We start from the raw sequence: 23133 nt of genomic DNA, 5'->3' as shown, positions 1-23133 counted from the left end.
TTCTGGTCATCTTCTAAAAGTGTGATAGGTCCCATTAATACAAAACAGAACTAAAAATCGCTGATGATGAACAAACAACGTTTTAGCTGTTTGCACATTCACTGAAATACACAGAAGCTTTTTGACGGCAGAGATTTTGGCAGTGTTCGTGTCTAGTTATGGTAATTGCACTGACTTTGCAGTTATTGAGTGAACTACGCCACATGAAAATAAACTGTTCAAGGGTTCGACACTGTATATATTATTACCATAAACTATGAGGATCCTTAGAAAAATATTTCATTTAATGCAGCATTGTACTCATACAAAACTAAACGAGTTGCACAAGAAGAGGATAAATCTGTTGTGTTTTTCGATTTTGAAAGTACCGTTACTCCAACTGAAAGACTTCCAAGCGTTCCATCAGCCATCCCTTATCACCAGAGTAGAGGTTGGGTATGTTTTCTCTTTTTCTAATAGTGTATTTATGCATCTACGCTGTCTCATGTGCATATATTTTTACAATATAATCTTTATATATTTCTCTTAAATACGTAGAAGAATCAAGAATATGATTCTGTTTCTCTCTCGCCCAGTGTTGACACCCTGAGAATTAATCTTTTGTCAACACAGTTCAAACAATTCAAATTGCTGATCAATTTAATAATTCATTTCTTAAGATCGCTATGTTTTGAATGTACGCCAACTCTTATTTAAAGACTTGACGTCAGTTTTTTAAGGATCAGTTTTTCCTCTAAAGTGAATTAATTGAGAGGGTGTCCCATAACAACATAAAAGCTTTGTAGGAAAATGGCGAAACACAAATAGAAACTGTATTTTTTTAAAGTGAAGATTTGAGATCAAAACCATGTTACAATCATTGTCTTTGTATAATATATAGATAATATATAGATACTAATTCAAATTCAAAACTCTAAAGGTGGCATGCTTGATCAGGCAGTGAAGAGAAGAGAGACAGAGGCCTACCCCTCCTTCCTTATTATGTACTCTTAACTGCTTTTATGAGTGGACTGCACATTTTTGCTAGCCTGGTCCAACCAGACCATCGTACTTCATTTCATTTGTACAGACTACTGAAGTGAAATGAAAATTGAGCGGAAGTAGGTAGGCGGGCGGTGCCAGGCTACATTTCTGCATGACTGAAATAAAGAATTGATTAATGAATGAATCATATTTTCAGCATATTTGGGGGAGGAAAACAGAACGAAGTGGAAGAGTTCTCTTTCTTGAGTTTTTCTTCTATTTTCTTCCATTCTAATGCCCCTATAACAACCCCATCCTCCTGCTTTCTCTCTACGCCTTTTTCCTCTGCCCCCCAACCAATACACAACCAAGCTTCCACCTCTTCGCAGGCCATGTCCACACGTACACTGGTACTTTTGGTAATCATAACTTTTTCTGATGCGGTTTGGCCTTTTGTCCACATGCAAACAGTGTTTTGAAAACTACTGCCAAAGTGTGAATTTTAGAATATTCAGTATTTCTGTATTTGGTGGGTTTTTGAGAAACGCTGGCGTCAATTGTTGTTTATATCTACCGAGCATGCGCCAACCTGTGTGTACCTGTGTGTACAGAGAGATATTCTAAAACACTGTCATGTGTACTTACAGTGCAAACTGGAGGGTGGGGGGGGGGTTAATTTTTTATCTGTATACATGTGGACATGACCTTTTATCTCTCCTCTCCTCTCCTCTCCTCTCCTCTCCTCTCCTCTCCTCTCCTCTCCTCTCCTCTCCTCTCCTCTCTTTTCTAAGGCGTTCACTTGCGCTTTTCATCAATCATCTGAAACAGGGCCTGCATCAGTCGGTCATCTCTGTGCCTGTACGGCTTGGTGCTGTAGAAGCCATCGCTGTAGTCACTGTACACACTGTCGTCGGGGCCTTGAAACTTGTTGATCATGTCCAGGGCCTGGTACAACATCTTAGTGGGGAGTCTAGTTGCTGGAGGAGAGAGGCTCCGGCCAGGCTGCTGCTGCTGCTGCTGCTTCGTCCAGTCTGACGAGGCTCTGGCTACGTACTGGTGCTGCTGGGCTGGACTCTGCCTGTTGAAGGCTGTCTGGAGCAGACGCAGAAGGGCTAGAGAGGGGGAGTAGGGTGTGTTTGTGGTCTTTTTGGGCTCTTCCTCTGGGTTGGAAGGAAGTGAATCTGGCGCAGGCTCAGTCTCAGTCTTCGGGGGTAGGTCGGAGCGTGTGGGCTCCTGTGTCACCAGAAAAAAAAAGAGAGGAGATGTTTTATTGGTGTGTGATCTAAAAACAGCATAACTGTGTTCCATTCTGTTTATTTTGAAAGGATGACGAGATTATCATTATGTGGCCTTCCAGTTAAATGGTATCAAACATCCTTACACCTGGACATGGACCTATTTTTGTAATGGGTTGGCTTTGTATTCCAGCACAATAGACCTAAAATTAAACAATGGCTGTCATTGTACTTTTGCACTGTGCATGTACCATTGTGGGGACAGAAAAGTGCTGCGGCTTCTAGAATGTTCACCAAATTTGGTTGTAAATTTAGATAAAGGTGGATACTTCAATTTCATAATCCTTGTTTCATTTCAAATGTCCTACAGAGCACATACTAGACAGCCATGAACAAAACGGTATATTTCACTGCGCAAATACTAACACGGAAAATGTAATATTACATTGCATTTCATTTAGCTGAGGCTTTTATTCAAAGCGACTTCCAATAAGTGCATTAAACCATGAAGGTGCAACCCCATGAATAGCGAGAATAATGTAAGTGCATTAACTTCAAATAAGCAATACTACAAAGTGCTACAACTAAGTGCAACATGAAAGTGCAAAAGCAACCTTTATTTTTCTAACCATATGACCCCAAAAAGGTCTTAAATACAGACCCATCCGTATTATGTCTGTAGATTTTATGTCTGCAAGTTTTTGTATTACCTAATTTCAACGGACGTTAAAACGCATCTCAACAATGGATCGTCATGATATTTTTTTTTTACGTAATCCTCATCCTTTTAGCTTTACATTCTGTTGCATTGTGCTCACCTCTATCATGTCATCCATATGTTCCACACCACGGCGGTCGTTCTGAACAGCGTTGTAGGGAACGTACACCCTGGATTTCTTCATGTGGTCTGGCTTCTCCGACGTTCCGTGAAGAATCAGCTTCCAGTTCAAAATCCGACCCATGTTCTCCATACGGCCCGACTGTGAGAGGGGAGATAGTGTTTGTTAGAACTCAGGAAGAACCGACAGACGCATAGCAATTATACAAAGCAGCAAACACATTGGTCACCGTAGACTAAAATCTGCTTGAGGAGACTATCTGAGAAAGGATGGCTCTGTCACCAATTACGCATGTAACTCACAGTGTCTGTGATCTTAAGGGTCCATGTGCCAGCAGGATCTTCACCCCACGTGTGGACGGACATGAAGTCCCAGTTTCTGAAGCCATTAGAAGACGTGTCCCTCTCTCGCTCAGCCAGCAGCACCGTACTGGTACCTGACGGGGTAAAAGCCCCAAAAGGATATGTCAGTTGAGATCTTGGTCATTTCACTCAAACATGTGTGGTTTGTATGTGTTTGTATGTGTTTGTGCGCGTCTCTAACCTGATGGGGAGGTAAGTGTTATGTGCAGGTCCCCTCTCCTGGTGTATTCAATGCTGGCCTCCACCTGCACATGCTCCAATGAGCGGACTGCGTTCTCCTGCCCCACGCAGGCTTTGGTTGGAATCTCTATAGTGATCTCCCCTGCTGCTTTCAGCTCCCTGTGGGATGCATTAAAATAGCAGGGAATGTAACACACAAAACATCTCTCTCCCTGTAGTTCCCTGACATCTCATTACTCTACCTATAGGTCTGGGTAACATGAGCAGGGTAAAAAAAACAACAGCATTCTCCTACCGCACCCATTCCATATTATGGTGTGATTCAATGGTGTCCCCAAAGTGGGAAATATTAAAGCTATAGTGCATAACTTCTGTCTGCCCCATGAGGAATTCTAAGAATTACAACAACACTGGCACATTTCGTGGGAGCTTGAGCTCCTGTGACAGTTTGTTAACGCTGCCATGCTGAGAAATACAGAGAGAGTTTTGTAGAGCTTATAGGCTTAATTAACCTTGAGTCAACTCATTTGGCAATGACTTGTGTGTGACCAACATTAATATACATGGAAAAGTTATGCAATATAGCTTTAACAGTATAGCTATAGGCACACCACCAGCAAACATAAGATGCATAGAGAGATTTGGATGCCTTTGATCATTCATTTGCCAAAACAGTTATTCCCCAACTCTGCCACACATGAATGAAAGGATTTCCTCATTCAAGCCAGGGCACAAAGCTGGAGGGGGTTGTAGCCCACTAAACGTTGAGCCAAATCCTCGGGATTAGACAGGGATGTAGCAAGGTAATAGGGCAACCGGGTGTCTGTGCTATTGAGTCTCATAATCCAAAGCAAATTGCAAAGTGGACACTTAAAGGAGCACAAAACTCTGCTGGCCGTGTAGCTGCTGGCTACAGGTGACACAATAGGATGTTAAAGCATTGTGTCTAAAACTAAATATGGCCGCTATAAGCTTTATTTGGGCGGGTCATTAAAACAATGTCTGGTGAGAAAAACAGAAGTAGAGGGTTCTTAATTGTGAGTTTCTGTCCAGGTATATGGATTTAGATAATAAATTCATTTGTTCAACAATAAGCATTAATCTGCAGTGTTCAGAGTTGATTAATTGACCTCAAATTTAAAGTAGTTACGAGGGAGCTTTTAGTTTTTAGTTGATTCCAGCGGCACCTTTGGACAAAAGCGGTAGTGTTTTTACGACACCAGTACCCAAGCGCATGCTAACGGTGCGTGCATTTGTTTAGGAAGCAAGTGAAAGAGAGACTGCAGGATGCGTCGCAAATAGCTAATGTATATTAAATGTGACTAGAAAATATCCTTGTAGGACGTTTAAACGTGACATGATATTACAAAAGGAATCTCTTAGATTTGATCGTTTGTCATAATGTGAAAATGTGTAGACTGCAACAGTGAACTTCAATAGTGTTGCTTTGGGTCTTCAACACAATCATGATTATGGATACCAGTTATTTAAAAATGATTTATAAAAAATAGTGGCCCAGGCAGCAGATTGAACATTCTAAAGAGTGAAAAAAAGTAGACAAGAGCAGCTGTGAGACATTAACATACCTGGGCTGGAAAGAGTCATCCTTGACGATACACTGCTTCTTTTCAGGCACGTGCTTCCAGGTAGCAGGGTCTGCCAGGTCCACCAGGGCTTTAGCGTTGAGAAGGCCAAAGCCAAAGCGGCTGTTGACCATCAGGCCTGCTCCGTTCTTCTTCCAGCCGGGGTTATTGGCCAAAGGATCAAACTCTGAGGTCCAGACCACGATGTGCTGCATGTCTCTCCAGGTGAGATCTTTACTGAGGGAGGGAAGATGGTCATGGAGGCAGATAGTGAGTATTTACTGATATTGATGAAGATTGATGAAGTCCATTGCAAATTGCATTTAAAAAAACATGCAGTTTGTGAGTATCAGGTGTTTTATTTGCAGTATTGCGTACTTTTGCTCCAGCGCCAGGGCAAATATTCCAGCTGCCAGCGGGGCGGAGGCCGAGGTTCCGGTGTGAGTCTGAGTGCACTCGTTGTGCAGATCAGCACTAGTCTGAAAGCAAAGCATAACATGAAAAGGAAATACATGTTTGTAGACAACCTAATATAACATGTAATGTCCCTTGATCAAAAACTAGAACTTGATATGACATGATATTGAAGGGAATTAACAGGGCTTGTTACTTACAATCCTCTGGTCTGTGTAGTCTCCACTGCTGTACGCTGTGGCCAGAGTGGAGGAGCACTTCTCAGCGTACCATGGGGACAGGCCCTGCTGGGAGGCACTGCTGATTGAGATAGTGAAGATGCTGTCTGTGTAACCATCACAGTCACAGTTATCGCCCTGGCGGCCTCCATTACCCGATGCCCAAACAAAGATAGAGCCTTTCCCTCCGCGACCCTGCAGAGGACAGAGAACATATCGCTCTATCAGATACTGCAGTGTAGATTACATTGTAATACATACTACTGCTGTTTTAATACTATTACAGACATTTTTAAAAAATACAGGAGGAATCCTTCCAGGGTATTTGGTGTAACAAGTATTGGTAATTCTGACATAAAAAATAAACTGCCCAATATAAATGTCAGCAATGTAATTTTGTGTTTGAGTTTTACTACAAGCAGCTGAACACATTATTGTCCTTATTGATTCTGTTCTATCTGATTGCCATCGTCGCTGCAGATAACAGCTCCCACTAGGAGCCCCAGTCTGAGCGCACACCAGCTGAATGTGAGTATGAAGAGCCTGTTTACCTTCTGGATACCGTACTCAAATGCCTTCGTGGCCATGCGGCCGGGGCCCTCCACTGTCTTCCCATCATCGTTGGGCCCCCAGCTGGCACTGTAGATGTCCACATGGTCCGGATTGAACCCAATAGAACTGGCCTCGATGGCGTCAGTCACAATCCCATCCAGCATACGGATCCCTTGACAGAGGCAGGAGCAGTTAAGCATGGTTTGGTGCACTGATATTAAAATACTGGATGTATCAACAATCTTTATGGTCACATCTTAAAGGTGCTGTGAGGAACTTTTATAAATAAATAAATATTTCTGAAACAGTCCAATATTTCCTGAGATGATCATAAAGTACATGTAACAGCAAATAATGCTATTTTTTTCTTGATGCCTTTGTCATGGGTCCGCCACCCTGGAACTATAGCTGGCATAGTAAAAACACTACCGCTTTTGTCCAAAGAGGGTGCAAGAATGAACAAAAACTGAAAGTTCCTCTGAGCACTTTTAAGGAGGAAATAAAGTTGATATGAAATGTTTCAACTAACTCATTGCGGTGATTAAAAAAAGAAAACAACAACATTAAAATGGTATTAATGCCCTTCATTTAAAGGATATGAGTGCAATTTTTATTTTAGAGCAGCAAGATGTGTGGTTTTAAGAAGCAAGTGCTCCTGGAGCACTAAGAACCAGATGGCTACCCCTAGACCTATGCAAACGTTTGTTTAGGTCAGGTGGATCAGAGCTCAGTCATTTTAAGTGAGACGTTATGCAACCATCTGCTGTTAAATCAGCCCTCTATCGAGAAATCTTCCTTACCTACTGGCTATAAATAAAATAAATAAATAAATATCCAGGGCAGCTGTGCAGCAGTGGTATCTAGATGAATTCTATTCTATTGTAGCCTATTTTAAAAGTATTTACTGTACTGTTTATCACATCAACTCTATCAGTAGTACTAAAACAAATATTATTTTGTTTACATATAAACTGATTTGATTCATAATCAGTTAATCATTTAACATCCACACAGCAAAGGCGCAAAAGGTAAAAAATAACGTTTAATGGGATGTAGCATGCTCAAAAACAGACATACATATGCAGGAAGAAAAAAACAAACTCTCTTACCTCCGACCTTGGAGTTGTATGCGACTCCAACACCACATTTATTGTTGTCTGCCTTCATGGCGATCTCCCCAGCACACCTGGTCCCATGCCTAGAAACATATAACATCAGATTGAAGCATACACTTGTGCTTTTATCATATATACTGTCACTGCATATCCCTAACGGTTGCATTTTTTGACGTGACCTCATTATTTCATAGGAATGTAAAACTCATTACTAGTGGCCACTATGATTACATAACTCCTCTCTGAAAATCTCATAATTGGTGCAGTAAATGTTGGTCCAGATGATGGGGCCGTGGAGGTTATCTGGTTGGTTATTCATCTGGGGAGTAGGCTTTGAATTGTGGAGTGCACTGATAACAAAAGAGCACGGGGCTGTTGGCAGAGAGGACAGTGCGAGTGTGTGTGTGTGTGTGTGTGTGTGTGTGTGTGTGTGTGTGTGTGTGTGTGTGTGTGTGTGTGTGTGTGTGTGTGTGTGTGTGACAGCTGGCAGTGAGCTATTAACTTCAGGTTCTGTATAAATAAATAGACATCAGCAGAGGCAGTAAACCGGGCCACTGAACTGTTTTTCCAATCTTATGACAGAAAAAAAGGATTTTCAATGTTCAGCCAATTGAAGCCTAGCCTGGCACCGCCCACCTACCTACTTCTGCTCAATTTTCATTTCCCTTCTGTTCAAATTAAATGAAGTACAATGGTCTGGTAGGACCAGGCTAATTTAAGCCTATACCTATGCTTTATTTAATTTCTTGGAATTGGAATGGTTTCATGAAATAGGAAGGTCCTGTAGTTTCAGAATGTCTCCAACAGTTAACTCACTTGTTTTCATTAGTGGAGTCGTATCTGGGGAAAGGGTCCGGGTCGTTGTCATTGAAATCGTAGCTGGCTGCTGCGTCCTTTAAAAAAAAAACAGACAAAAAATGATCAGGCCTGTCTTTTGCATAAGCTGAGATGACGTCAGACGATGGCTTAAACGTGGATTTGTCCGGGGTCGAACTGCTGCCATGGTGACGCACGTGACAGGTGACGAGCAGAGAGGCATGTGAACAAATAGGGAAATGACACATACTGAATGACGCCGAGGGTGAAGGGGCGCTTGTCAACAGCTACCTTTATGAAACATTCAGTCTGCTTAAATACACCTCAGGGTTTTGTCTTAAATCCAACAGTGTGTGTGTGTATGAATGCTATTTCATCTATATCCTTTGTTTTATCTATCCCATCAATCCCCATGCACTAGAAAATATAACAATATACCACTTACTATTATTACATGAAGTTAATTAATTAACTTATAGGTTCAGGAGAAGGGCACGCCTCAACCACATGCATTTATCACCTGACAAGCCATTTATATTCCACGTCAACCCATTCAGTGACATGTTTTGTCCTTTCTGTTTCCGGTTCACAGCAACAGCTTTAATATCCATTCTAAATGAGATGCCTCCAACTGCCATTTAATAATTACTGCTGTTAAGTTATGCAAACCCACGCCAGCTCATACGCCTTGATTATAAAGGACGAGCGTCTCGGTTGATTGAGCCTTTTTGATTCATTAGCCGTAACTGAATTACAGTGGGAGTTGTTTCCATCAGCCCTGTTGTCACACATCATTTCCTTTCCTCCCTCCCTTTAAACCCCTTAATATGTTTTCTGTTCTTTCCCACTGGATTTTTTAAGAGGCACCAGCACTGTTTGAAACCAAACCACAGATGGGGCTTTTTTTTAAAAAACCTTTTGAAATGTAATCTCAACCTGAAAAGCTATAGGCCTAAATGAAACCTTGTTGGGCTCACATTCAGCCGAAGCCACTTTTCCAAGTCGGCCTTCCCCTAAATGCAAGGAGTAAAAGTCATTCACAGCAAAAATCTCCCCCCACCCCCCTCACCTCCCCCCAATTTGCATCTAGGGATTACAATAACCGAGTGGCTCTTTGGAGGCAGACGTGATCATATAGAAGATGCATTACTGTCGTCATGAATCTTGCAAGGTGTCGCCAGCGTACGCCGGCGTTGCTATGGCAACGGCAGAGCCCAGACCACAGAGGCTGTCTCCATGGAAACGGTGTCTTACGTAGTTGGAGTAGATGTCGGTGTGGTTCCACTCCAGCCCGTCATCCAGCACCGTGATGACCACTCCTTTCCCTGTCAGGCCTTTCTGCCACACCGGGATCACATGCAGGTCCAGCTTGGGCAGAGAGGAGGAGGTCCGTGTGTCTTGCTGGAAAAGAAAAAAACGAAAAAATTACACATCTGTAGTCTAAACTAGATTGTGTGTGTGAGTTTGTGTGTGTGTGTGTGTGTGTGTGTGTGTGTGTGTGTGTGTGTGTGTGTGTGTGTGTGTGTGTGTGTGTGTGTGTGTGTGTGTGAATCGTCATTGGAGCACTTCATCTACACAAGCATTATCATATGTGTGTTGAAAAAGGTCAGCCATAGTAGAGCCTTCCGACTGTCTGCAGTGACCTTTTACAGAAATGAATTACTAGATTGTTGGCTTTTCTTTTGTCAGGGCTTGAGTCCACTCCTGTGGCCCCTTGTGTAGGCAGAGTACTGCCACATGGTCATCATGATATGGGCTTTTGGGTCGTGACACTGCTGATTAATTTACGCCCACAAGATGACTTGCAGTGCCTAGAGATGTGCTGTTGTTTCAACCCACAGCTCTCCTGGATCGACTTCAATTCCCCCGTCGGCATATTTAGAAATCCATCTCTGTGGCTATATAATATCACAGGGAGTGAGGGGAGCCAGTAAAGGGTGCTGAGACAGTTTCAAATGGAAAATCAGCAGGAAGTTAGGGAGATTGAGCGTGGCCGATGCGTGCCTGCCTCGGGAAGAGGATGATTCAGAGCTGGAGACAGCTAAGACTAAAAAAAGAACTCACACTGCTCTTTCGCTCTGTGCGCATTATGCACAGACACTGCAGAGCGCCACCCCAAGACGTGACTCATCCCTGTGATCTGCCTTCTCTCTCTCTCTCTCTCTCTCTCTCTCTCTCTCTCTCCCTGGTTCCCACTTTGATCCCCTGTTCTCGCCCCATCCTTGTTTTGACTCCATACCCCCTGTTTCTCTTTGCACGATTCTCAGCGTAAACACACAGCTGAAGCTCAGACACCATGCAGTTCAATAGCAATTTGCTACAGAGGTTTTTTTGTTTACTGCCGACCGGCTCATATCTACAGTTTGTTTGTTTCGGTGTGAAACCAAGTGACTCACTTGCTGATGCTTGGGAGCTGCTGAGGGGGCTTGCAGTGGCCTGATTTGAATGTATGGCACACGGCAGCTTATGGAAGTATCTCTGAGCTGGCCGCACATAAAACAAACAAGTTGACACACAAGCACGCACTCATGAACCCACCCACACACACACACACACACACACACACACACACACACACACACACACACACACACACACACACACACACACACACACACACACACACACACACACACACACACACACACACACACACACACATACGGACAGTGATATCGGACAATAAACATAGACTGACACCTGCGTAACCATGGATCCTCTCTCTCTCTCTCTCTCTGTCTCTCTCTCTCTCTCTCTCTCTATCACACGCTTGCTCGCACGCACGCACAAACACACACACACACACACACACGCACACACACACACGCACGCACGCACACACACACACACACACACACACACACACACACACACACACACACACACACACACACACACACAATGAAGGCAGGAGGAATTCCAAGCAAGTATGAGTCACTCTCCCTGATTAAATTATCACCCACTCGTGAAAGATAAAAAAAACACTCATCCTGTTCTCAGGCCTATGGCTCCGTCACACAGCTCCATCGTCACTCTAAAGGCTCTCTATGATGGCTGTCAACATCTCTGTCTTCTTACATCTACCACCTGTCCCTTAAAGGTCACATATTATGCCAAATACACTTTTTAAATGTGTTCTAACATATCCATGGGTCCACGGTGTGCCTACAGACTGCCAAAATATAAAAAAAAATAACAATCTCTCCTTTTCTCACTCTCCCCCTTTCTGAAACCCCCACCCCTCCCCCCCAATATACTCCAGTCAGAATTCTCCTCGTTTCTGACCTCACAAACTGGAAAGCCAGAAGCTTCCACTGTGCAGCCCACACCCCTATTTCTTATTGGTCCACGGCCCCGACAGACAGAGGGCGAGGCGTATCTGGCTTCGCTTCCGGACAGGGGGCGGGGGCAGCTCAAAGATTGTATATTTACGAGGGGAGCTGCAGCTCTTTTTAAAAAATAGGCCATTGTGAGATTAGCTGAACATCAGCATAGTACAATAAATTATCTGAAAGTTTTTTTCAGCAAACAATTAAAGAAAAACGTATTAGGGACCACTAAGACCATATAATATGGTGTATGATAGTACCGAAAAGTGTATAATATGGGAGCTTTAATTGTCATATTTCTGTTGTCATTTGCAGGTAAAAAAAACATTAAAAAAAGCATCATCACAGCATATGACCGATGTAAAAATGCAACCTCACAAACCCCTATTCTTCTGTCCAGTGCTTTGCTTTCTACATGGCTGACACAGAGGATGAACCACAGCGTTTTACTGTAGATATGAAGCCTGCCGTGGCCAGTGGGGTGACGTGACACAGACAGGGGCTAATGTGGAAATACACTAAGTGGCAATTTGAGGCCAATTCCATTAGTGTCATCATCCCTACTCGGCAAAAAAAAAATATTTATCTCGATTGGGCGTATGATTCATGTTGGGTTTGCAGGAGCAGAGAGGTGGAAACTGAGATCATTTAATACGAATGTCCATCTCTTTCCCGAATGCAGACACACACACACACACACACACACACACACACACACACACACACACACACACACACACACACACACACACACACACACACACACACACACACACACACACACACACACACACACACACACACACACACACACACACTTCCTCATGTCCTGTCAAATTAAGGAGCAAGTCCTTTGAAAGTGATTGGGCTGAAGATGCAATGACAACATTTTGACATCGATTTGATAAGTTAAGCTGTTTTTTTTTTTTTTTTTTTTACATTGTAAATTAAATTCCTTAGGGTTTTGGATTGACATCAACTAGTCATATTAATGACTAAACCATTGGTCGAGGAATAAAAAACATAATATGCCGGTCATCCTATGATAAATGATGTTAAATAAAGTAAAAGCAATTATAGATATAGTAGTGTTTGTTTGCATGTGCTGTGGTGGAGGTAGTGCACAGTTTATTCTGGGCTTGTGGATCAAAATCAGTAAGAGAAATTGTTTGAAGTGGTGAGGTCGGGTCTAGTCTACGGTCAGGATAACATGAATATGTTGATGAACAGCTGTCTGCCAGTCTACTATTCCCTCAATGGGCTAAAACATCCCATTTAGAGTAAATTGGGACTTAATGCACAGTGCTCTACTCTAGTCCATTCCCCTAGATTATAGTGTCTCTCAACCCCTCTCATCTCCACACAGACTGTGTAACCCATTAAGCAAATGGATATTTTGTCTAGAACTGACTGCTTGATAACATGCTATTGTTTTTTCAATTGTTTTCATGTTTTGTTCTTCGGATTAGTTATTGAAAAGAAGCAAGCAGTTTTTTCTCTCTTTCTTTTGGTTTTGTACACATGCTTAGAAGAGTAACAATGACTTATACTGCCCTGTGCAAATACACATTTGTTGCTAAAACACACACACACACACACACACACACACACACACACACACACACACACACACACACTGCACGCACGCTCAATGGACTCCTCCTGTTGTGCTCCAAAGAGCCTCAGGGGGAGGAACTGATCAGCTGCATGCAAACAGAAGGCTCAACCGGACCCAAAGTACACAACAGTGCACTTGATATCAACCACTAAATCTGGGGTTAATGGGAGCTCTGGAAAGTACAGAGGGTTCAAGTATTTTCAATGATGTGTACACACATCATTAAATATTGGATTGATCGTTGAGCCACTTGCTAAATTTCTTATGTCACTTGTCCTTATGTTTCTTATTCTGCTGTTTCTGTGTTGTTGTTGTGTTGTTGTTGTGTTGTTGTGACCGTCAGGCCTGGTTTCGAGACTCACCAGGTACCACTGCTGGTTCCACATGGGGTCATCGAAGAGCTTATCCACTGGACAGTCTCTGCACTCCCCGAGGGACGCTCGTTTGTTGCGCTGTTTTTCGTACTGCTGCTCTGCCCATACCACCTATATCCATAGACAAACGGAGACATTGGTGTTCATTAGTCCTTTTTCTTGTTTGTTTTATGAAATGAAGGGTAGCTAGGCAGGAAGAGCTAATAGCTTAGAGCAGCCACTCACCCGGTCGTCCTCTGACAGGCGCTTGGTGATGTGGTCGGCACTTCGTTTCATTCTGCTAGGATGAGTGCGGTGTTTGAACAGGAAATGGTCTTCCAGGGCCCCGATCTGCAGAGTGGAGGAAGACAGGTGTGAAGCCAGGCTGAATATGGAACAGGAAATGAAATGATACCAGCCATCTGGCCGCCAGAGCAAGTTGTGCCGGTCTGGAAACATTATTATCTGCACCATAAGCAGCATGACATTTCTCAATCTAAAATTCTGCCCTTTTTATGTTTTATTCTTCTAAAGGTAATTTTTGGGCTTTTTTCACGTTATTAGATAGATTTGGAGAGACAGAGTTGAAATGGGGCAAAGAGGGAAGGACATGCAGAGAAGCGACCACAGGTTGGATTCGTACAGGGTCTGCTGTGATGAGGACTGAGCCTCTTAGGGGACACTCTAACTACACCACGAGCGCCCATTTAGTTTTTTATCCTTACTTGGCTGATAATCTACAAAGTAAACCAGATTACTGGAAGGCACACCGTTGGGTGTTTACAGCTTTGATTTCCATTGATCATAAAACAGACAGGCCTACAGATGCATTTAGGCCTATCCATTGTCTAGACAGTGAACTACAAATTGCTCTATCTAAATAATTAGTTACTTGCACAATATAAAGCACTTTGGAAATAAAGTACAATACAAGTGCAGTCTATTAACCAATTCCCTGAGTAAAGTCACATTCCACAGTTGAACCAATCAAAGTATAAAATTGTTCTTTTGTTTCTTTTTCGACTCGTTTTTCGACAAAATAAGAGTGACGATAGTTCTGACGCAGCCAGGCAGGACAGCAGTGTGTCTCAGTATCCATGACGCCTGAATAGCTCAGTTAATCATTGGCCGTAGCCATTAAGAGCTACAGGTTTCATTCAGATGAATAAACTGTCCCTATAAATCATGAGTTGTTTGTATAGGAGGTGCAAGGCGGAGAAGCACAGGGATGCGGAGGGAGTGCAAACATTGAGTCATGGATTGATTTAAATCCTCTTCTTTTTGTTAAGCAGGTTGCTGAGAATGCAATGTGTGCTTTTGGGCTATAATACAAAAGCAACCACGTTCCAATCTAGTGGCCCTTGTCAAGCTTAGTGGAGTAATTGTTATAGCTCTCGCCTCCTCCTTTGTGACACACAGTCAGTCCACAGCCATATAATAGTATAATAGGCTGCAGGCTTCATTAACATTTCATGATTCATTTGTTTTTATTTAATGTATGGTTCATGTATGGTTGCAGTTACATAAATAAGATGGTTGGCATTAAAATTCGACATCTGGCTTAAAATCGTATAAGCCTAATAATATCCCCCGCTTCTATATGTGTAAACCGGTGATTTTGTTGTTGGGAGCCGCTCTGGGGCGTTGGTGCTTATGTAGCAATGTAGAAGCATTTCTAATCAGTATTGAACCTAGTGCTCTTGAACACAGCCTGCAAATGGCCCAGTCCCCTAATCAAGCCCTGTATATAAAGCAGGTGTGTTGTGCCAGTATGGTGTTGTCTCTGCTGTGGCTGGTGACCATGTGAGTATCTGTTTTTAGAAGATGTACTAAACGTAATTTTAAACAAGCATCCATTAATTTGGTATTGTTTCTTTTAGCTTTAGGATAGCCCCCCTGTGACCGAGTGAATTTCATGCTTACCCCCAAACCCGTGGTGGTGAGTAGTTTGTAGGCCACACTAATTGATTCAAGTATGCAGCATAGTGAGCCAAAGTTAACTTTATTTTCCTCCATGTTGTAGGTTCACTTGCTGCTGTTTTGCCTTAGTTTAGTATTTAGTTGTTTGTCTTTCTTTTTGAGTGTTTATTGAACCAACTGGGGGTTAATTGTTGTTTTTGATTGATGTTTTAATAGTTATTTTGCTTTAGGCTGGAGCTGGGTGCCAAACTGTAAGGAGGCTAGGCACCCCTGGTGAGGTCCCGTCACTTGCATGCGAGTTAAAGCACAGGGATATAACACGTTTTTCACCAGTTTTAGTGTGTAGTGACTATTGACGTGAGGCACTTGTGGTGAGTGGTAGCACCCCTAGGCACTCCTCGGCGTAGTTTGCCTCTCAGCAGTTGGCCTCAGCTTTAGTCTGTTTTGTTTTGTTTAAGTTTGGGACTGCTACTTTAGATATTGTGACTTTTAGACGTTCTATATAAATGAGTTTTAGTAATTTTGTAATAAAGAATATTTTCTCTTTAGTTATCTTGTTTGTTCATTTTTACACACTAATCCCTTTTTTTATCCTTAGTAGTTCCAGTTCCTGCACATTTTATCTGTTTTCCATCAAAATAAAGATTTGGTTTATTTTGAATTCCCGTCTCTGTCTGTCAGTTTAACGAATCTGTTTGCTTTATCAGCATTGTTCATATTATTCAACACAAAAGTTACATCCCTTATCTTTACTTTATTTCCAGGGGTGTAATTCCCCTGGTGGCGTTGTCGGTACTCGCCCATTCCCCCCCCCCAATTCTTCCCCCTTTATTGCCCCACTCGCTACAATCTGGCGTTGTCGGCAGGATGCTGTAAAGACAGAGACGTGTAGTTTAAAATTTTATTTTTTGGTACCCCAGTTGGCTCATTTATTTGATTGTAGAAGCTTTGTTGTGTGGGCAAAACAGCAGCAGGTCCTCGAAGGATCCGTGAATTGTACCCTGATAACCTCTTCTCTCTTCCATCATGGAGGAGGAACTCTCCCAGCTAAAAGACTTGATAATGCAGCTTCAAGCTGAGAATCGACAGATGCGTGAGGAACGAGAAGGCAACCAGCCGGGGCCCAGTGCGGCATCGAGTGCCTCTGCCCCAAGGAACCCAGTAAACGAGAGACTGATTTTTGTACCCAGAGACAGAAAGTGCCCCATGTTTAGGGGTAGAACAGGCCTCAATATTGTTGAGTGGGTTGAAGAGCTTCAGGCTTGTACACGTTCTAGGCGTTTGTCATCAGTTGAGAAAGCAATTTTCATTTATGATCACCTGGAAGGAGAAGCAAGAGAAGAAATTAAGTACAGATCTCAGACAGAAAAGGAAGATCCAGACAAGGTCCTAGCTATACTTCAGGAACAGTATGGGTGCACTAGATCATATGTGTCTCTGCAGGAAGATTTCTTTTCTAGGAAGCAACAAGAGGGAGAAACTCTGCAAGAATTTTCACATGCACTAATGAGTCTGATAGAGAAGGTTGTAAAGAAAGCCCCTAATGGTCTACCAAACAAAGATGTATTACTCAGAGATCAATTTGTGGAATATGTGTCTGATTGTACTCTTCGCAGAGAGCTTAAACAATTTGTTCGGGGCCACCCTGCTACCACCCTGATAGATGTCCGCAGTGAGGCCATTAGGTGGGAACAGGAGGGAATGCCAGGGGGTGGGAGAGGTAGAAGTCACTCTGTCCCCTCTGCTTTTGGGTTTCAGCACACTGTCCAGGGAGTCAATCCAAGCCACAGCAGGATGGGTAACCCATCAGGTAGCTCCGAGCTAGGTGAGTTAAAAGAAATCCTTAAGTCTCAGCAAGAGCAGTTAAACCAGCTTACCAGAAGTCTTGCAGCCATCACTTATGCCCCTAGACCCCAGTATGATAAGAAGAATCTTATCTGTAGGAGGTGCCAACAGCCTGGTCATTTTGCTAGGGAGTGTAATGGTGGCCATGTAGCTGCGCCATCCAAGCTAGCTACCACAGCAGTACAATCCAGCTCTAGGGATGAGCGCTGTCCACCAAACCAGGGAAACTTTCACCCCCTGAACTGTTGAGCCAAGGTTCAGGTGGGGGCTCTACGGGCTCCAAGTCTCAAGTTCATGATCCGGGAAATTTGGTTTCAGCTTGCCCTAATATTATCATAAATATGGGTGGGGTGGAGGTTCCATGCCTGGTTGATACAGGGTCAATGGTGTCAACCATAACCAAGAGTTTCTTTGAAAAGCATTTTGAACCCTGGGGCTCAGAAAAACTCCATTCCTGTAACTGGTTAAGGCTTACTGCTGCTAATGGGATAGCCATACCTTACATAGGATACCTTGAGTTAGATGTGCAGCTTTGTGGCAAGGAAATCGTTAAGCGGGGGGTTTTGGTGGTAAAGGATCCCCCACACAGTACAGCTACAGTTCCTGGTGTGCTGGGAATGAACATAATTAAGGAATGCTACTTGGAGTTGTTTGTGCGGCATGGCCCTGCTCTTTTTAACCTACCTTCTGTGTTGCAGGCTCCCCCCCTAATTCAGCGTGCCCTCCAGCAGTGTCACCAAATTCAGGCTACTACCCCTCCGGACTGCTCGGGTCGTGTAAAAGTAAAGGGAGGGAGGGTATGCAGAGTCCCCGGGGGTACCTTGAAAATTGTTGCCGCCACCTGTTCCCAACACTTAGCAAATGATGCCTTATTCGAGCCCCTGAGTAATGGCCTGCCTTCAGGGCTACTAGCCTCCCCAGCACTGGTCCGTGTGAGTAGAGGTACTGTTTACATCCCCATTGTCAATGTAGGGATTCAGGATGTTTTACTCTACCCCAGTACTGTCCTAGGCACCCTAAGTGATGCCCATCTCGTGAGTTTACCTGCAGGGCTTGAGGAGAGGGAATTAGCAGCCACAGTTTCCTCCCAGACAGTGACTAATGAAGTGCAGGATAAGATTGCTGCAGTTGATCTAACAGCTCTATCAGAGCAGGAGCAAGGTCAGGTCAGAACCTTATTGCACAAGTACAGTGACGTATTTTCTGCAAACGAGGGAGATATAGGTTGCACTAACCTCCTTTCTCATGACATTCCTTTAGAGGATGAGGTACCGGTACGTCAAAGATATCGGCGCATCCGCCCTTCAGAGTATGAAGCAGCCAAGGCCCACATCCACCAGCTCCTTGAGGCACAGGTTATTAGAGAAAGTAGTAGCCCCTTTGCTTCCCCCATCGTGCTGGTCAAGAAGAAGGATGGCAGCCTCCGCTTGTGTGTGGACTACCGGCTCTTAAACAGTAAGACTCGCAAGGATGCCTTTCCCTTGCCCCGCATTGAAGAGTCCCTTGACTCTCTGTCAGGAGCCTGCTGGTTCTCCACCCTGGACCTTACTGCTGGGTACAACCAAGTACCAGTCACTGAAAAGGACAAAATGAAGACCGCATTCTGCACACCCTTTGGGCTGTTTGAGTGGAACCGGATGCCCTTTGGATTGTGCAACGCCCCAAGTACCTTCCAGAGGTTAATGGAGAGGATCTTTGGAGATCAGCACTGTCAGTCATTGTTGCTTTACCTGGATGATGTTGTTGTTTTCTCCTCAACAGTAACGGAGCATGTCGAGCGCTTGGAGTCTGTACTGGGCCGCCTACAGCAAGAAGGTCTCAAGGCCAAGTGGGAAAAGTGCTGCTTTTTCAAACCAGAGGTGAGCTACTTGGGGCACATCATATCAAAGGATGGTGTGTCTACTGACCCTGGCAAAATAGATGTTGTTTCAAAGTGGCAGCGACCTAACCACGTGTCAGAGTTGCGTTCCTTTTTAGGTTTTGCAAGCTACTACAGACGCTTCATCGATGGGTTTGCCAATTTGGCAGCACCCTTGCATCGCCTGGTGGCTGAAATGAATGGCACGAAATCCAGGAGACCATCTAAAGAGAGCCTACTTGTTGCATGGACGGAGGAGTGTGAGCGGAGTTTTGAAGGCCTTAAAAGTAGGTTTGTGACTGCTCCAGTTCTGGCCTATGCCAACTTCTCCTTGCCTTTCATCCTAGAAGTTGATGCCAGCTACAGTGGGCTCGGGGCTGTGCTCTCCCAAAATCAGGATGGCAGGGTCAGACCTATAGCTTATGCTAGCCGGGGCCTCAGACCTACGGAAAGAAACATGAGTAATTACAGCTCGATGAAATTGGAATTTCTGGCCCTTAAGTGGGCCCTTACTGAAAAATTCAGAGATTACCTGCTTGGACAGAAATGTGTGGTGTTCACGGACAATAACCCTCTCAGCCACTTATCTACAGCCAAGCTAGGTGCTACAGAACAGCGTTGGGCTTCACAACTTGCTGCATTTGATTTCACCATCAAGTACAGGCCTGGTCGAAGTAATCAAAATGCAGATGCACTCTCCCGACAGCACCCACCCAGCGCTACTGACTCTGAACGTGTAGCCTCTGGCAGTCATGTCCCAGAAACACTGAAGCAGTTCTTTAAACCTGATCAGACAACCAGGGCTACCCAGGCCACCATCACTGTTTTCCCCTCTCACTCCCCATCTGATTTGTGTATCTTACAGGAAGCCGACCCTGCAATAAAGGAATTCCAGAGGTTTTGGACCCGGAAGAGGGGCCCAGATGCAGCTGAACGGCACCAGACCTCAAAGGAAGTGCTTGGGCTAGTCAGACAATGGGATCGAATGATGGAAAAAGATGGAGTATTGCACCGCACGGTCTGCCACCCCAAAGCGGGGGATCTCCTTCAATTGGTGCTCCCCATGTCGCTCAAGAACCAGGTCCTTCATCAGCTGCATCAGGAGCATGGGCATCAAGGTGTCGAACGGACAACTGACTTGGTACGGCAGCGGTGCTATTGGCCAGGGATGCACCAGGACATCAAGCAATGGTGTCTGGACTGTGAACGATGTCAGGTAGCCAAAGATACTCATCCTGCTACTCGTACATACATGGGACATTTACTTGCTTCTCGCCCAAATCAGATACTCGCTGTTGACTTCACAACATTGGAGCCATCCAGGAATGGGATGGAGAATGTCCTTGTCATGACGGATGTCTTTTCCAAGTATACTCAAGCAGTCCCAACCCATGACCAAAGGGCTACCACAGTGGCACAGGTGTTGGTGAATGAGTGGTTCTATAAGTTTGGGGTACCAGGGCGTATTCATTCGGACCAAGGCAGAAACTTTGAGAGCCAACTCATCCAACAGCTCTGTGGTATGTATGGTATAGACAAAAGCCACACCACTCCCTACCACCCAGCTGGCAATGGCCAATGTGAACGTTTCAATCGCACCCTCCACAACCTCCTACGCACCCTGCCTGTTACCAAAAAGAGGGATTGGTCCTGCTACCTCCCGCAAGTGACATTCTCATATAACACAACAGCACATCAGTCCACTGGTGAGTCCCCATTTTTTCTGATGTTTGGGCAAGACCCCCAGTTACCTGTTGATTTTCTTTTGGGCAGAGTGCAGGAACCTGTAGCTGGCAGTGCCCATGATTGGATTGCTGAACACCAGACCCGGCTGTGCCATGCATTTGAGGGTGCCACCAAGAATCTCGCGGCTGCGGCTGAGCGGCGCAAGAAGCTCCATGATCAACATGTGCGGGATCCATCCTTACAAGAAGGAGAGCTAGTCTTCCTTAGAAATGTCGGGCTAAGAGGTCGCCACAAGATGCAGGACATCTGGAGCTCTGTAGTGTACAAGGTGTTGAAGGCCCCATCAGGACAAGGACCAGTGTACTCCATTGCCCCTGTAACTGACCTACATCAGGTAAAACATGTTCATCGTGTATTACTTAAAAGAAAATTGGATCATGTGACTGACTGCCCCTCTAGCAAGCCACTCCAGGAGGTAGAATCTCTTACAGAGGGGACTGCACAGGATGGTGAATGGTTCCTACTGGCTCCTTCAGCCTTGGACAGCCAAACCAGTCGGCAAACCCAAGCCACCCCTCCACTTACTCCATCAGAAGTGCAGGTACCACCTTCTAGCCCACATCAAGCAAGTTATTTACCTGATATAACTGCTGTTTTTCCAGGCACCAGTGAGGCACCCCCGAGGAGGACCAACCGGACCAATGCCGGGAGGCACCACAACCTCCATCACCAACCTCAAGCGGCTGGAAGTAGAGCAATAGGGGCTACGAACTCTCAGGTGCCCAGTCCTAGCACTTTATTTATGTTTCGGCCTTGGCAGTAAGTGTCAATCGTCGGGCCGACGATTTAAAAACCTAGGGGTAGATTGTAGCAATGTAGAAGCATTTCTAATCAGTATTGAACCTAGTGCTCTTGAACACAGCCTGCAAATGGCCCAGTCCCCTAATCAAGCCCTGTATATAAAGCAGGTGTGTTGTGCCAGTATGGTGTTGTCTCTGCTGTGGCTGGTGACCATGTGAGTATCTGTTTTTAGAAGATGTACTAAACGTAATTTTAAACAAGCATCCATTAATTTGGTATTGTTTCTTTTAGCTTTAGGATAGCCCCCCTGTGACCGAGTGAATTTCATGCTTACCCCCAAACCCGTGGTGGTGAGTAGTTTGTAGGCCACACTAATTGATTCAAGTATGCAGCATAGTGAGCCAAAGTTAACTTTATTTTCCTCCATGTTGTAGGTTCACTTGCTGCTGTTTTGCCTTAGTTTAGTATTTAGTTGTTTGTCTTTCTTTTTGAGTGTTTATTGAACCAACTGGGGGTTAATTGTTGTTTTTGATTGATGTTTTAATAGTTATTTTGCTTTAGGCTGGAGCTGGGTGCCAAACTGTAAGGAGGCTAGGCACCCCTGGTGAGGTCCCGTCACTTGCATGCGAGTTAAAGCACAGGGATATAACACGTTTTTCACCAGTTTTAGTGTGTAGTGACTATTGACGTGAGGCACTTGTGGTGAGTGGTAGCACCCCTAGGCACTCCTCGGCGTAGTTTGCCTCTCAGCAGTTGGCCTCAGCTTTAGTCTGTTTTGTTTTGTTTAAGTTTGGGACTGCTACTTTAGATATTGTGACTTTTAGACGTTCTATATAAATGAGTTTTAGTAATTTTGTAATAAAGAATATTTTCTCTTTAGTTATCTTGTTTGTTCATTTTTACACACTAATCCCTTTTTTTATCCTTAGTAGTTCCAGTTCCTGCACATTTTATCTGTTTTCCATCAAAATAAAGATTTGGTTTATTTTGAATTCCCGTCTCTGTCTGTCAGTTTAACGAATCTGTTTGCTTTATCAGCATTGTTCATATTATTCAACACAAAAGTTACATCCCTTATCTTTACTTTATTTCCAGGGGTGTAATTCCCCTGGTGGCGTTGTCGGTACTCGCCCATTCCCCCCCCCCAATTCTTCCCCCTTTATTGCCCCACTCGCTACACTTACCTGTCGGACCAACTGGTAGTCCAACTCCTTGGCAATCGCATGTGCACGGGCCAGTCCGCCCGGGATCTCCACCGCCCACTCGTTCAGGTACTGTCTGTCCCCGTAAGAAAGCCCCAGCGACCGGGGAACCACGGCGGAGAGGACGGCAAAAACACAACACATCATCGCTGGACGACATCTCATTTCCATCTCAGAGGGAATTCAGCCGAATGGTGAAAAATGATTATATGTAGGCTATAAATATATACACACAAATATCTTA

At 44.3% G+C, this 23133-nt stretch overlaps 1 protein-coding gene across 1 annotated transcript; it reads right to left on the bottom strand.

Moving 5' to 3' along the window:
- Positions 1-1758: 1758 nt before the first annotated feature.
- pcsk1 (proprotein convertase subtilisin/kexin type 1) lies at positions 1759-23060 on the bottom strand (the record flags this gene model as incomplete). Its single annotated transcript, XM_080026166.1, has 14 exons — positions 1759-2196; positions 3017-3178; positions 3340-3473; positions 3581-3738; positions 5166-5399; positions 5541-5641; positions 5777-5989; positions 6346-6518; positions 7456-7544; positions 8278-8354; positions 9532-9678; positions 13587-13709; positions 13824-13928; positions 22872-23060. The coding sequence occupies 14 exons, from the start codon at positions 23058-23060 to the stop codon at positions 1759-1761; spliced, it is 2343 nt and encodes a 780-aa protein (XP_079882292.1).
- Between the last annotated feature and the right edge of the window lie 73 nt (positions 23061-23133).

The sequence above is a fragment of the Ammodytes marinus genome (assembly GCF_949987685.1).
Source record: "Ammodytes marinus genome assembly, chromosome: 4".
In the NCBI taxonomy this organism is placed as follows: domain Eukaryota; kingdom Metazoa; phylum Chordata; class Actinopteri; order Uranoscopiformes; family Ammodytidae; genus Ammodytes; species Ammodytes marinus.
The sequence above is the reverse complement of the archived record's forward strand: the minus strand, read 5'-3'. Positions and strand labels throughout refer to the sequence as shown.